General features: G+C 44.9%; 1 protein-coding gene across 1 annotated transcript in view; it reads right to left on the reverse strand.

The window, feature by feature from the left end:
- Positions 1–8,363: 8,363 nt before the first annotated feature.
- Positions 8,364–12,477, reverse strand: part of crabp2a (cellular retinoic acid binding protein 2, a) — a 14,016-nt gene continuing 9,902 nt past the window's right edge. Inside the window, exons 3-4 of the mRNA XM_021598320.3 lie at positions 10,410–10,526; positions 8,364–9,009 (exon numbers count right to left, since the gene is read on the reverse strand). Of these exons, the coding sequence (XP_021453995.1) occupies positions 8,959–9,009; positions 10,410–10,526 (168 nt within the window). The 3' untranslated portion in view covers positions 8,364–8,958. The remainder of the gene's footprint in view (positions 9,010–10,409; positions 10,527–12,477) is intronic.

Genomic DNA, 12,477 nt, shown 5'->3' on the forward strand with positions numbered 1-12,477 from the left:
CTAGCCAGGGATGGCCCAAAACAACAGGTGTAAAAGGTGAACGAAAAATTAAAAAAGAAATGGTTTCACTATGATTACCAGAAACAGTGAGGGTTAAAGGTAGCGTCTCACGCTGAATCCTGGGGAGAGGACTACCATCCAGGGCGAACAAGGCCGTGGGCTCCTTTAACTGTCTGAGAGGAATGTCATGTTCCCGAGCCCAGGTCTCGTCCATAAAACAGCCCTCCGCCCCAGAGTCTATTAAGGCACTGCAGGAAGCTGACGAACCGGTCCAGCGTAGATGGACCGACAAGGTAGTGCAGGATCTTGAAGGAGAGACAGGAGTAGTAGCGCTCACCAGTAGCCCTCCGCTTACTGATGAGCTCTGGCCTCTTACTGGACATGAAGTGACAAAATGACCAGCGGAACCGCAATAGAGACAGAGGCGGTTGGTGATTCTCCGTTCCCTCTCCTTAGTCGAGATGCGGATACCTCCCAGCTGCATGGGCTCAGCACCCGAGCCGGCAGAGGAAGATGGTAGTGATGCGGAGAGGGGGGCAACGGAGAACGCGAGCTCCTTTCCACGAGCTCGGTGACGAAGATCAACCCGTCGCTCAATGCGAATAGCGAGTTCAATCAAGGAATCCACGCTGGAAGGAACCTCCCGGGAGAGAATCTCATCCTTTACCTCTGCGCGGAGACCCTCCAGAAAACGAGCGAGCAAAGCCGGCTCGTTCCAGCCACTGGAGGCAGCAAGAGTGCGAAACTCAATAGAGTAGTCTGTTATGGATCGATTACCTTGACATAGGGAAGACAGGGCCCTGGAAGCCTCCTCCCCAAAAACAGATCGATCAAAAACCCGTATCATCTCCTCCTTAAAGTCCTGATACTGGTTAGTACACTCAGCCCTTGCCTCCCAGATTGCCGTGCCCCACTCACGAGCCCGTCCAATAAGGAGAGATATGACGTAGGCGACACGAGCAGTGCTCCTGGAGAAAGTGTAGGGCTGGAGAGAAAACACAATATCACACTGGGTGAGGAACGAGCGGCATTCAGTGGGCTCCCCAGAGTAACACGGCGGGTTATTGATTCTGGGCTCCGGAGATTCGAAAGCCCTGGAAGTGGCCGGTGGATCGAGGCGGAGATGGTGAACCTGTTCTGTGAGGTTGGAGACTTGGGTGGCCAGGGTCTCAACGGCATGTCGAGCAGCAGACAATTCCTGCTCGTGTCTGCCTAGCATCGCTCCCTGGATCCCGACGGCTGAGTGGAGAGGATCCGAAGTCGCTGGGTCCATTCTTGGTCGGATTCTTCTGTTACGGTGCGTGAATGAGGACCCAAAAGCGAATTAACTTAAACAGAGCTTCTTTAATTACCAAACATAGGTAGGCTCAGACGGACCGGCAGATTCCGACAGGACAAGACAAGGTTACAGCAAACATGACGACAGTCTGGTTCAGGCATGAAACACAACAAACAAGAATCCGACAAAGACAGGAGCAGAAACAGAGAGAGATATAGGGACCTAATCAGAGGGAAAAAGGGAACAGGTGGGAAAAGGGGTGACGAGGTGGTTAGGAGGAGACAAGGCACAGCTGGGGGAAAGAGGGGGAGAAAAGGTAACCTAACAACGACCAGCAGAGGGAGACAGGGTGAAGGGAAAGGACAGAGACAAGACACAACATGACAGTACATGACACTCCAGAAGTTCAGTGAGGATCTCTGAATGATCCAATGTTGACCTAAATGACTAATGATGATAAATACAATCCACCTGTGTGTAATCAAGTCTCCGTATAAATGCACCTGCACTGTGATAGTCTCAGAGGTCCGTCAAAAGCGCAGAGAGCATCATGAAGAACAAGGAACACACCAGGCAGGTCCGAGATACTGTTGTGAAGAAGTTTAAAGCCGGATTTGGATACAAAAAGATTTCCCAAGCTTTAAACATCCCAAGGAGCACTGTGCAAGCGATAATATTGAAATGGAAGGAGTATCAGACCACTGCAAATCTACCAAGACCTGGCCGTCCCTCTAAACTTTCAGCTCATACAAGGAGAAGACTGATCAGAGATGCAGCCAATAGGCCCATGATCACTCTGGATGAACTGCAGAGATCTACAGCTGAGGTGGGAGACTCTGTCCATAGGACAACAATCAGTCGTATATTGCACAAATCTGGCCTTTATGGAAGAGTGGCAAGAAGAAAGCCATTTCTTAAAGATATCCATGAAAAGTATCGTTTAAAGTATACCACAAGCCACCTGGGAGACACACCAAACATGTGGAAGAAGGTGCTCTGGTCAGATGAAACCAAAATTGAACTTTTTGGCAACAATGCAAAACGTTATGTTTGGCGTAAAAGCAACACAGCTCATCACCCTGAACACACCATCCCCACTGTCAAACATGGTGGTGGCAGCATCATGGTTTGGGCCTGCTTTTCTTCAGCAGGGACAGGGAAGATGGTTAAAATTGATGGGAAGATGGATGGAGCCAAATACAGGACCATTCTGGAAGAAAACCTGATGGAGTCTGCAAAAGACCTGAGACTGGGACGGAGATTTGTCTTCCAACAAGACAATGACCCAAAACATAAAGCAAAATCTACAATGGAATGGTTCAAAAATAAACATATCCAGGTGTTAGAATGGCCAAGTCAAAGTCCAGACCTGAATCCAATCGAGAATCTGTGGAAAGAACTGAAAACTTCTGTTCACAAAATCTCTCCATCCAACCTCACTGAGCTCGAGCTGTTTTGCAAGGAGGAATGGGAAAACATTTCAGTCTCTCGATGTGCAAAACTGATAGAGACATACCCCAAGCGACTTACAGCTGTAATCGCAGCAAAAGGTGGCGCTACAAAGTATTAACTTAAGGTGGCTGAATAATTTTGCACGCCCAATTTTTCCGTTTTTGATTTGTTAAAAAAGTTTGAAATATCCAATAAATGTCGTTCCACTTCATGATTGTGTGCCACTTGTTGTTGATTCTACACAAAAAATACAGTTTTATATCTTTATGTTTGAAGCCTGAAATGTGGCAAAAGGTCGCAAAGTTCAAGGGGGCCGAATACTTTCGCAAGGCACTGTACATTCCATTCGCCTGGTGGTGCAGGGGACTAATTCTATGGATAGAAGACAGATGATCATAGGTTTGAATCTCACTGACGCCATGCCCCAATAGAAAATACATGTGTTTGCATGAATAATGCCTAAGAAATGAATTTCCATGTGTCCTATCCGTGCATGGAGTTCAAAACAGTTAACCCAAGCTAGCAGTCTTACTGAAACATTCAGTGAAGGTTTTAAGGAAGTTATTTCAAAAACCTCCAAATAACCTTTACATTTTGTTCACAACATTTAGAAAATGTTCTTAAAACGTTACTAACTTAACTTCAAACAACATACCATTTCAGTTCTCAGAACGTTATAAAACCTGAAAATGTACTTTCAGGCAAAATGTTCACTTCCATTCTCAGAATGTTTTTTAAAAAATGCAGTTTTACTGGTCAGGAAACGTATGGCTTTGTTCCCAGAACCAATGGGAAACCAAAGACTTACGTTCCAAAACTTCCAAGACGCCAAATGTGCTAGCTGGTGTGTATGTTGTGTGTGTGTGTGTTTAGTCAGGCTGTCACGAGCACTCTGTGTCTATGAAGGCGTGGGCCTCTTACCCATCATGCCCTGTGGTACTGTCGCCTGTGGGACATTTTTGCATCGGTCCTCCCACAACTTTACCAGCTTCCCCAGAATGCAGTTGACCCAGGTGTCAATAACCGCACACATGCACACACACCACTCTCTCACCACCCTGAACACAAATCATCTATCGCACTCTGCTTTGAGACAGGCATGGCCTCAGGGCACCTAAACAAACCTGCATTCACACAAACCTCGTTAGAGCTTGTGCTACATCTCGGTTCGCATATCCCTTGATTACCAATGGTAACCAGGCTAGCTATGCTAGCAGGTATTGGAAGTCCATTTGTCTTTAGGAAGTCTCATTCATCATATCAGATTAGCATAACCAGTGCACTCCATCACCAGGAAAGGTTGACAGTTTTGTGTTCAACATACTGTAACGCGGGCAGGTGCATCAATTCAAACCAAACCCAATACAGTAGTGCCAATCAACATGTACTGTATAGCCTCACTTTTATCCATGGAATATGACAATGTTGTTAAAATCAGGATACAAATGTCAGATTTAGTCTGGGCCCAGATATACATTTAAGTGTTTTTTCTATGCAATGCACCCATGCTGTCTTTATGGTAAAATATATGGTTTGCAGGCACTCTGGTTGGAGTGTACAGTAGGTGTGTATTGTATCGTATGCATGTGAGTTGTTTTCACTTGCTTGCTTTAGTGCAGCATAGTGTGTGTGTGCTCACCTTGTGTGTGTGTGTACCGAGTGTGTGTTTTACGAGCTGCGCGTACAGTGTGAGTGTTTGATGGTACGTGTGAAGAGTTTGCAGAATGTGTGTGTTTGGTTCGGTATGCGAGTGCGTGTGTGTCTCTGACTCTTTGTGTGTTTTTACGGGGGTCCAGTGCAGGCCGTGTGTTTTTGAAGGGGGCGAAACAGCTGCCTTTTACTGCCCCAGGGGCTAATAAACAGGCAGAGAAGGGCAGTTATCTACCCCTTTTACTGGCCAGGACGGGACTTTACTGAGGTCACACTGTAACTACACACAGCTGCAGGGGGAGATGAGAGAATGAGAGAGAGAATGAGAGAGAGAGAGAGAGAGAGAGAGAGAGAGAGAGAGAGAGAGAAAGAGAAAGGGGACAGAAGTGAAGAGTGGTTCAGGGAGATTGTTCCTATGAGACTAAGGGAGGGGTTTCATATGGTATCAGTGAATATATGGGAAATGCCAAATTAAATAGAGTCTGTAGACCTTAAAGAGGCATTAGTAAAAGCATAGATCAACCCAGTGGAAGCAGAGACCAAGCCAACACTGGATCATATCCCATAGTCCCTCTAACACTCCACAGTCCACAGGTCTGGGTTTCCCCTAACAGATAAAACCTGGGGAGTTGTAGCTTAGGGGTCAAACATGAGAGAAAGACCATTTTGAACATTTCTAAATTCCTTTCCTTGTATACCTCTCTCTTTTCCATTTCCTCTACCTCTATCACCCTGCTCTGTGTGTGTGTCTCCAGTTCTCTTCCATTTCCAGGTTTTCTTTAAAGATTCTGCTCCTCGTTAAGCACATCTGCTGTCAATCAACTGTACCCTATAATCCCTTTGGCATTTCCTGCCTGTCCGGACACACCTCCTGACCCTTTTTTTTCTGGTCATTGATTGGTCGGATTGGTTGGGCCCCACCCTGGCCATTCCAACTGGCCAACTCACCTGTCCATCAAATAGACTCATGTTCAACTTCATTCCACTTATCATCATCATCTTTAACTGTTGCCTTAACGACAGATATGTTTGTGTGATTTCAGAGATGAAGGACTAACATTGAAGTGAATGTGTGTGCCCGCGCATGCGCACCCGTGTGTGTGTGTGTGTGTGTGTGTGTGTGTGTGTGTGTGTGTGTGTGTTTGCAGTGGTGTAAAGTACTTAAGTAAAAATACTTTAAAGTACTACTTAAGTTGTTTTTTGGGGTATATATACTTTACCTGACTGTTTATATTTTTGACAACTTTTACTTTTATTTCACTACATTCCTAAATAAAATATTGTACTTTTTACTCCACACACTTTCCCTGACAACCAAAAGTACTCATTACAGTTTGAATGCTTAGCAGGACAAGAAAATAGTCAAATTCATGCACTTATCAAGTGAACACGTGGTCATCCCTACTGCCTCCGGCCTGGCAGACTCCCGAAACACAAATGCATCTTTTGTGTTTTGTGTTTGAGTGTGCCCCTGACTATCTGAAAATGTTAAAAACAAGACAATTGTTCTGTCTGCTTTGCTAAATAATAGGAATATTAAATGATTTATACTTTTACTTTTGATACTTAAGTCTTTTTTTTAGCAATTACATGTACTTTTGATACTTAAGTATATTTAAAACCAAGTAGTATTTTACTGGCCTACTTTCACTTTTACTTGAGTAACTTTCTATTAAGGTATACTTTTACTCAAGTATGACAATTGGGTACGTTTTCCACCACTCTGTGTGTGTGTGTGTGTATGTGAGTGAGTGTGTGTGTGGGGTGTGTGTGTGTGTGTGTGTGGGGTGTGTGTGTGTATGTGTGTGTGTGTGTGTGTTGGAACTGCTAACAGAAGTAGGGAAACTTCCAGAAATATGTTGAACCTACATATCCAGGACCAGAGCACTGGCAATGCCCGGCACAGATAATAGGACTGATACATCCTCTGGGATCAATATGTAAAGCTATACTCTACAGTCATCTCTAGGAGAGCCAGGAAGACTCTGCTCAGATCTGTGAAACAGCTCTCACAGTGAGAGAGTGAATGGAGAAGGGGGAGAGAGAGAGAAGAGAGGATGAATGGAGAAGGGGCAGAGAGAGAGAGGATGACTGGAGAAGGGGGAGAGAGAGAAGAGAGGATGAATGGAGAAGGGGGAGAGAGAGAAGAGAGGATGAATGGAGAAGGGGGAAAGAGAGAGAGAGAGAGAGAGAGAGAGAGAGAGAGAGAGAGAGCGAGAGAGAGAGAGGATGACTGGAAAAGGGGGAGAGAGAGAAGAGAGGATGAATGGAGAAGGGGGAGAGAGAGAAGAGAGGATGAATGGAGAAGGGGGAGAGAGAGAAGAGAGGATGAATGGAGAAGGGGGAGAGAGAGAAGAGAGGATGAATGGGAGAAGGGGGGAGAGAGAAGAGAGGATGAATGGAGAAGGGGGAGAGAGAGAAGAGAGGATGACTGGAGAAGGGGGAGAGAGAGAAGAGAGGATGAATGGAGAAGGGGGAGAGAGAGAGAGAGAGAGAGAGAGAGAGAGGATGACTGGAGAAGGGGGAGAGAGAGAGAGGATGAATGGAGAAGGGGGAGAGAGAGAAGAGAGGATGAATGGAGAAGGGGGAGAGAGAGAAAAGATGAATGGAGAAGGGGGAGAGAGAGAAGAGAGGATGAATGGAGAAGGGGAGAGAGAGAAGAGAGGATGACTGGAGAATGGGGAGAGAGAGAAGAGAGGATGAATGGAGAAAATGACCGAGAAGAGAGGCAGTGAGAAAGAAAGGAGTGGAGAAAGGAGGGCATGTGGTAGAGAGATGATTGACAGAGAGAGAAAGACGGGAGGGATGGGGAGAAGGAAAAAGGGAGAGGGAGAGTCTCGAGGGGGCGGAGAGACAGACAAGTTATTCTTGTTGCAGACAGCTGAGACAAAGTCTAAAATAAGATGTGTACTAGCTAGGGCTGTGACGGTCATGTAATTTTGGATGATGCTAATTGGCCAGCCAAATGACCCCCGTCTCCCTAATAACTGTTCAAGTAGCAAATAATACAAAATATATTGGTATTTATTTATTTCTTTTTGACACATTTTCTCCCCCTCTGCTCCTGACTGCATGTGCTTAGCATGATTCATTCCATTTCTATGTGTGCTGTTGCTGCATTGTTGGGGCGTTGGCACCCCAAGACTTGTTTGCTACAACACCTTTCAGCAAGGAGCAACAAAGTTTCATCACATTTTTAAGAGTCCATGTTACCGTGGAAACAGACTCAACCACACGAATGCCCGGCCGTTCTATTTATTTTTTAAACGATTATGACAGTTGTTTAACTTTTATGACGGTCTTCATCCATAACCGCCGGTTACACAGTTATATGGTAATTGTGCCAGCACTAGTACTAATGTGTGTGTGTGTGTGTGTCTCTGTGTGTGTGTGTGTATCTGTGTGTGTGTGTGTGTGTGTCTGTGTGTGTGTGTGTGTGTCTGTGTGTGTGTGTGTGTCTGTGTGTGTGTGTGTGTGTGTGTGTGTGTGTGTCTGTGTGTGTGTGTGTGTGTGTGTATTTAGACGCCAACGGTGAGTTACAGTTATACTCACAAACCATGAAGCGGTATTTACCAGTAAAATCTTAGTCCTTGAGTATTTACAGATGAAACATCGCCCTGTCTGTTGCCGGAGAATGTTCCTGCACTGCAGGACATCTAAAACTTGTTGTGTAGTTGAGGTTTAAAAGGGCTTCTGAAGTTTGTAATTTCCACTTAAAAATTTCAGACTTGATTTTTCCTTACGAAAAATTTACCAACCCCCTACAAAAATGGCCATTAGTTATAATCCAGATAATAATTCACATTTCCTGTTTCTGCAGGATTATTTTCCTACTGTAGCAAACTGGCTCAAATTAAGATCCTACATCTGTACTGTTTGTGTGTGTGAGCAAGTAAGTGTGTGAGCATGCGTTCATGTGAGTGTCAGGATGTGTGTGTGTGTGTGTGTGTGTGTGTGTGTGATACCAAAAACCCAAACGGTATGTAGTCAACATCGTGTTTTATTGTCTTCCCATAGAAAGTATAATTTCCTATGATCAGATTTTATATAAAAGAGACAAAGTAAAAACCATAGAAACACGGTATCAGATCTAGTGTAATAAATATACAACTTTATCGACTTAGAGATAAGAGGGAAGAGAGAAGGAGAAAGAGAAACAAAGTAACTGACCTTATAACTGGAAGAGCTCATAGACAGGTTTACACAACTACAAATATAGTCAGACACTGATACACACACTTAGACCAACTCCACTGACTAGCACGTACACACACAGACACACACATACACACACACATGGATCAACAACCTTGCACGTACAAAGACTCAGAAAAAGACACAATTTCAGGTTTACGACCTCACTGAGTAAGTGGACAGAGCATTGGCAAGACTGACTTTAATAGATATAGGTCAACTAGACTGGGTTCAATCCCATGGCTTTGTGACAGATATACTGGAGTTAAACTAGATTCTACAAGCTGATTTCACCCTGCCCATTCTGGCTGGGGGTTTGTGGAGTGAGTGAGTGAGTGAGTGAGTGGTGAGATAGATGGAAGGATGAAGAGTTGTCTTCTCTTTCACTCTCGTACGTAGACTCTGGTGCACACCACATCGTCTGCACTCATGGTCTGGAATGAGAGGAATTTTTAGATGTATTTAATATAGGTATTCATATCCAAGGAATTTATAAAGATGTGCAGTATTCAATAGAAGCATTCATATCCAACATTAACACCGTCTCAATCCGTCCTGTTCAGTCCCTGTCTGTGACTGTGTCTCTTCCAACAAGAGGTGTCCTGAACGACTCCTTATGGTTCTGTATTACAACGTTTTGGCCTTTTTTTTACCATGGAAACCATACGATTTTAGATCTAAGTTGACTAATTGAATTAAAAGCCAAACACTCAGCATGAGAGATGGAATGATCAGACAGACCACATATTGTGCAATGCATCAGATGCATTTGTTCATGGTCCTTGACAAATGGGAAAACAAACGGATTCCAGGAAACGAGGGAGTTGTCTCTGGTTTGACGGGTTCACTTGTGTTCGCTCTAACGACACGTCTTTTTACAGAGTGGCAGTTTTCATTTTGAGCTTCTTGTCACTCCACACAGTGGCACACATGATGTTCATTAGCTATACCCTAACCCTAACTAAACCAGTCAGATAAACACTCCACACAGTGGCACACATGATGATCATTAGCTGTACCCTAACTAAACCAGTCAGATAAACACTCCACACAGTGGCACACATGATGATCATTAGCTATACCCTAACCCTAACTAAACCAGTCAGATAAACACTCCACACAGTGGCACACATGATGATCATTAGCTGTACCCTAACCCTAACTAAACCAGTCAGATAAACACTCCACACAGTGGCACACATGATGATCATTAGCTGTACCCTAACTAAACCAGTCAGATAAACACTCCACACAGTGGCACACATGATGATCATTAGCTGTAGCCTAACCCTAACTAAACCAGTCAGATAAACACTCCACACAGTGACACACATGATGATCATTAGCTGTAGCCTAACTAAACCAGTCAGATAAACACTCCAAACAGCCTACCCGACCACTCGGAGGCGTCCACATGGTCCTAAAGCTCACCGTTGCCATGTTTTGTATCACATTCCAATGATAAAACTGGGGGGGACACAAATGCAATTTCAGAATGAAATTGAAAGTTGCGCCCCTGGTTCCAGTAGGCCTAAATTGTTTCTCTTCCTCCTCTCCCCCCTCCCTCCCTCCCTCCCTCCCTCGTTAACACTGATCTGAATGGAGTGGAGGGATGACTATCGTATTATGGAAAAACTTCCTGGCCCCACAGTGTGTAGGTTCCAGTAGATGGGTGTTACACATTGGTAGTGGAGTCCTCCCTTATTTGTGTGGAAGGAAAATGACTGAGGTCCTCAAGCATACTGTGTTCAAAATGTATCAATGGACGGTTGTACAGTACAATGCCTCTAACTGTGGTTGATTGACAGGACAGGTAGCCAGTAGACAGTCTTACCAGGATGAGCTCGCCGTCATTGGTTATTTCTCGGGTCCAGGCGGTCTTAGGTCCCTCCCCTTTCTGCAGAGTCTGCTCACAGCTGATCTTACTGTCTGTCTCCCACTTTGGAAGACTCTGTGAGACAGACAGACAGACAGACAGACAGACAGACAGACAGACAGACAGACAGACATGCAATACAGTTAGATGAGCATCAGAGAGATGAAAGTCATGTTTTGGACAGATAGGCGGGTGGAGAATGGATGGATGGATAGAACAATAATTGGTAAGAGTGAGAGAAAAAGAGGGAGGTGACCTAGTGTGTATGCTATTGCATGGCCTCTGGGGGGAGAGAGAAGGAGGAAAGGAGAGGGGGAATATCTAGGAGATGATAATGTGTGATGTGCTCATCGTTAGTAGAGAGAGGCTCTGGGTGTTTGTCTGTTTCCTCCGGAGACAGCCAAGCAGAGGCCATCAGAGGGAGAGTTTGATAGAGACTTACACATGGCAAGAAAGAAAGACGGAGGGAGGGAGGGAGGGAGGGAGGGAGGGAGGGAGGGAGGGAGGGAGGGAGGGAGGGAGGGAGGGAGGGAGGGAGGGAGGGAGGGAGGGAGGGAGAAAGTTCAGATGGGACAGAAGTGAAGAGTGGTTCAGGGAGATTGTTCCTATGAGACTAAGGGAGGGGTTTCATATGGTATCAGTGAATATATGGGAAATGCCAAATTAAATAGAGTCTGTAGACCTTAAAGAGGCATTAGTAAAAGCATAGATCAACCCAGTGGAAGCAGAGACCAAGCCAACACTGGATCATATCCCATAGTCCCTCTAACACTCCACAGTCCACAGGTCTGGGTTTCCCCTAACAGATAAAACCTGGGGAGTTGTAGCTTAGGGGTCAAACATGAGTCGAGGCTTTCATTAGGGACAGTGGATAGGGTGTGGGACAGAGAAGAATGTGAGTACAGAGGTGTGTGTGTGTGTGTGTGTGTGTGTGTGTGTGTGTGTGTGTGTGTGTGTGTGTGTGTGTGTGTGTGTGTGTGTCTGTTATGTACAGTGCCTTGCGAAAGTATTCGGCCCCCTTGAACTTTGCGACCTTTTGCCACATTTCAGGCTTCAAACATAAAGATATAAAACTGTATTTTTTTGTGAAGAATCAACAACAAGTGGGACACAATCATGAAGTGGAACGACATTTATTGGATATTTCAAACTTTTTTAACAAATCAAAAACTGAAAAATTGGGCGTGCAAAATTATTCAGCCCCTTTACTTTCAGCAAACTCTCTCCAGAAGTTCAGTGAGGATCTCTGAATGATCCAATGTTTACCTAAATGACTAATGATGATAAATACAATCCACCTGTGTGTAATCAAGTCTCCGTATAAATGCACCTGCACTGTGATAGTCTCAGAGGCCCGTTAAAAGCGCAGAGAGCATCATGAAGAACAAGGAACACACCAGGCAGGTCCGAGATACTGTTGTGAAGAAGTTTAAAGCCGGATTTGGATACAAAAAGATTTCCCAAGCTTTAAACATCCCAAGGAGCACTGTGCAAGCGATAATATTGAAATGGAAGGAGTATCAGACCACTGCAAATCTACCAAGACCTGGCCGTCCCTCTAAACTTTCAGCTCATACAAGGAGAAGACTGATCAGAGATGCAGCCATGAGGCCCATGATCATTCTGGATGAACTGCAGAGATCTACAGCTGAGGTGGGAGACTCTGTCCATAGGACAACAATCAGTTGTATATTGCACAAATCTGGCCTTTATGGAAGAGTGGCAAGAAGAAAGCCATTTCTTAAAGATACCCATAAAAAGTGTTGTCTAAAGTTTGCCACAAGCCACCTGGGAGACACACCAAACATGTGGAAGAAGGTGCTCTGGTCAGATGAAACCAAAATTGAACTTTTTGGCAACAATGCAAAACGTTATGTTTGGCGTAAAAGCAACACAGCTGAACACACCATCCCCACTGTCAAACATGGTGGTGGCAGCATCATGGTTTGGGCCTGCTTTTCTTCAGCAGGGACAGGGAAGATGGTTAAAATTGATGGGAAGATGGATGGAGCCAAATACAGGACCA

Source organism: Oncorhynchus mykiss, chromosome 2, assembly GCF_057628025.1.
Source record: "Oncorhynchus mykiss isolate SJ-2025 chromosome 2, ASM5762802v1, whole genome shotgun sequence".
Lineage (NCBI taxonomy): Eukaryota > Metazoa > Chordata > Actinopteri > Salmoniformes > Salmonidae > Oncorhynchus > Oncorhynchus mykiss.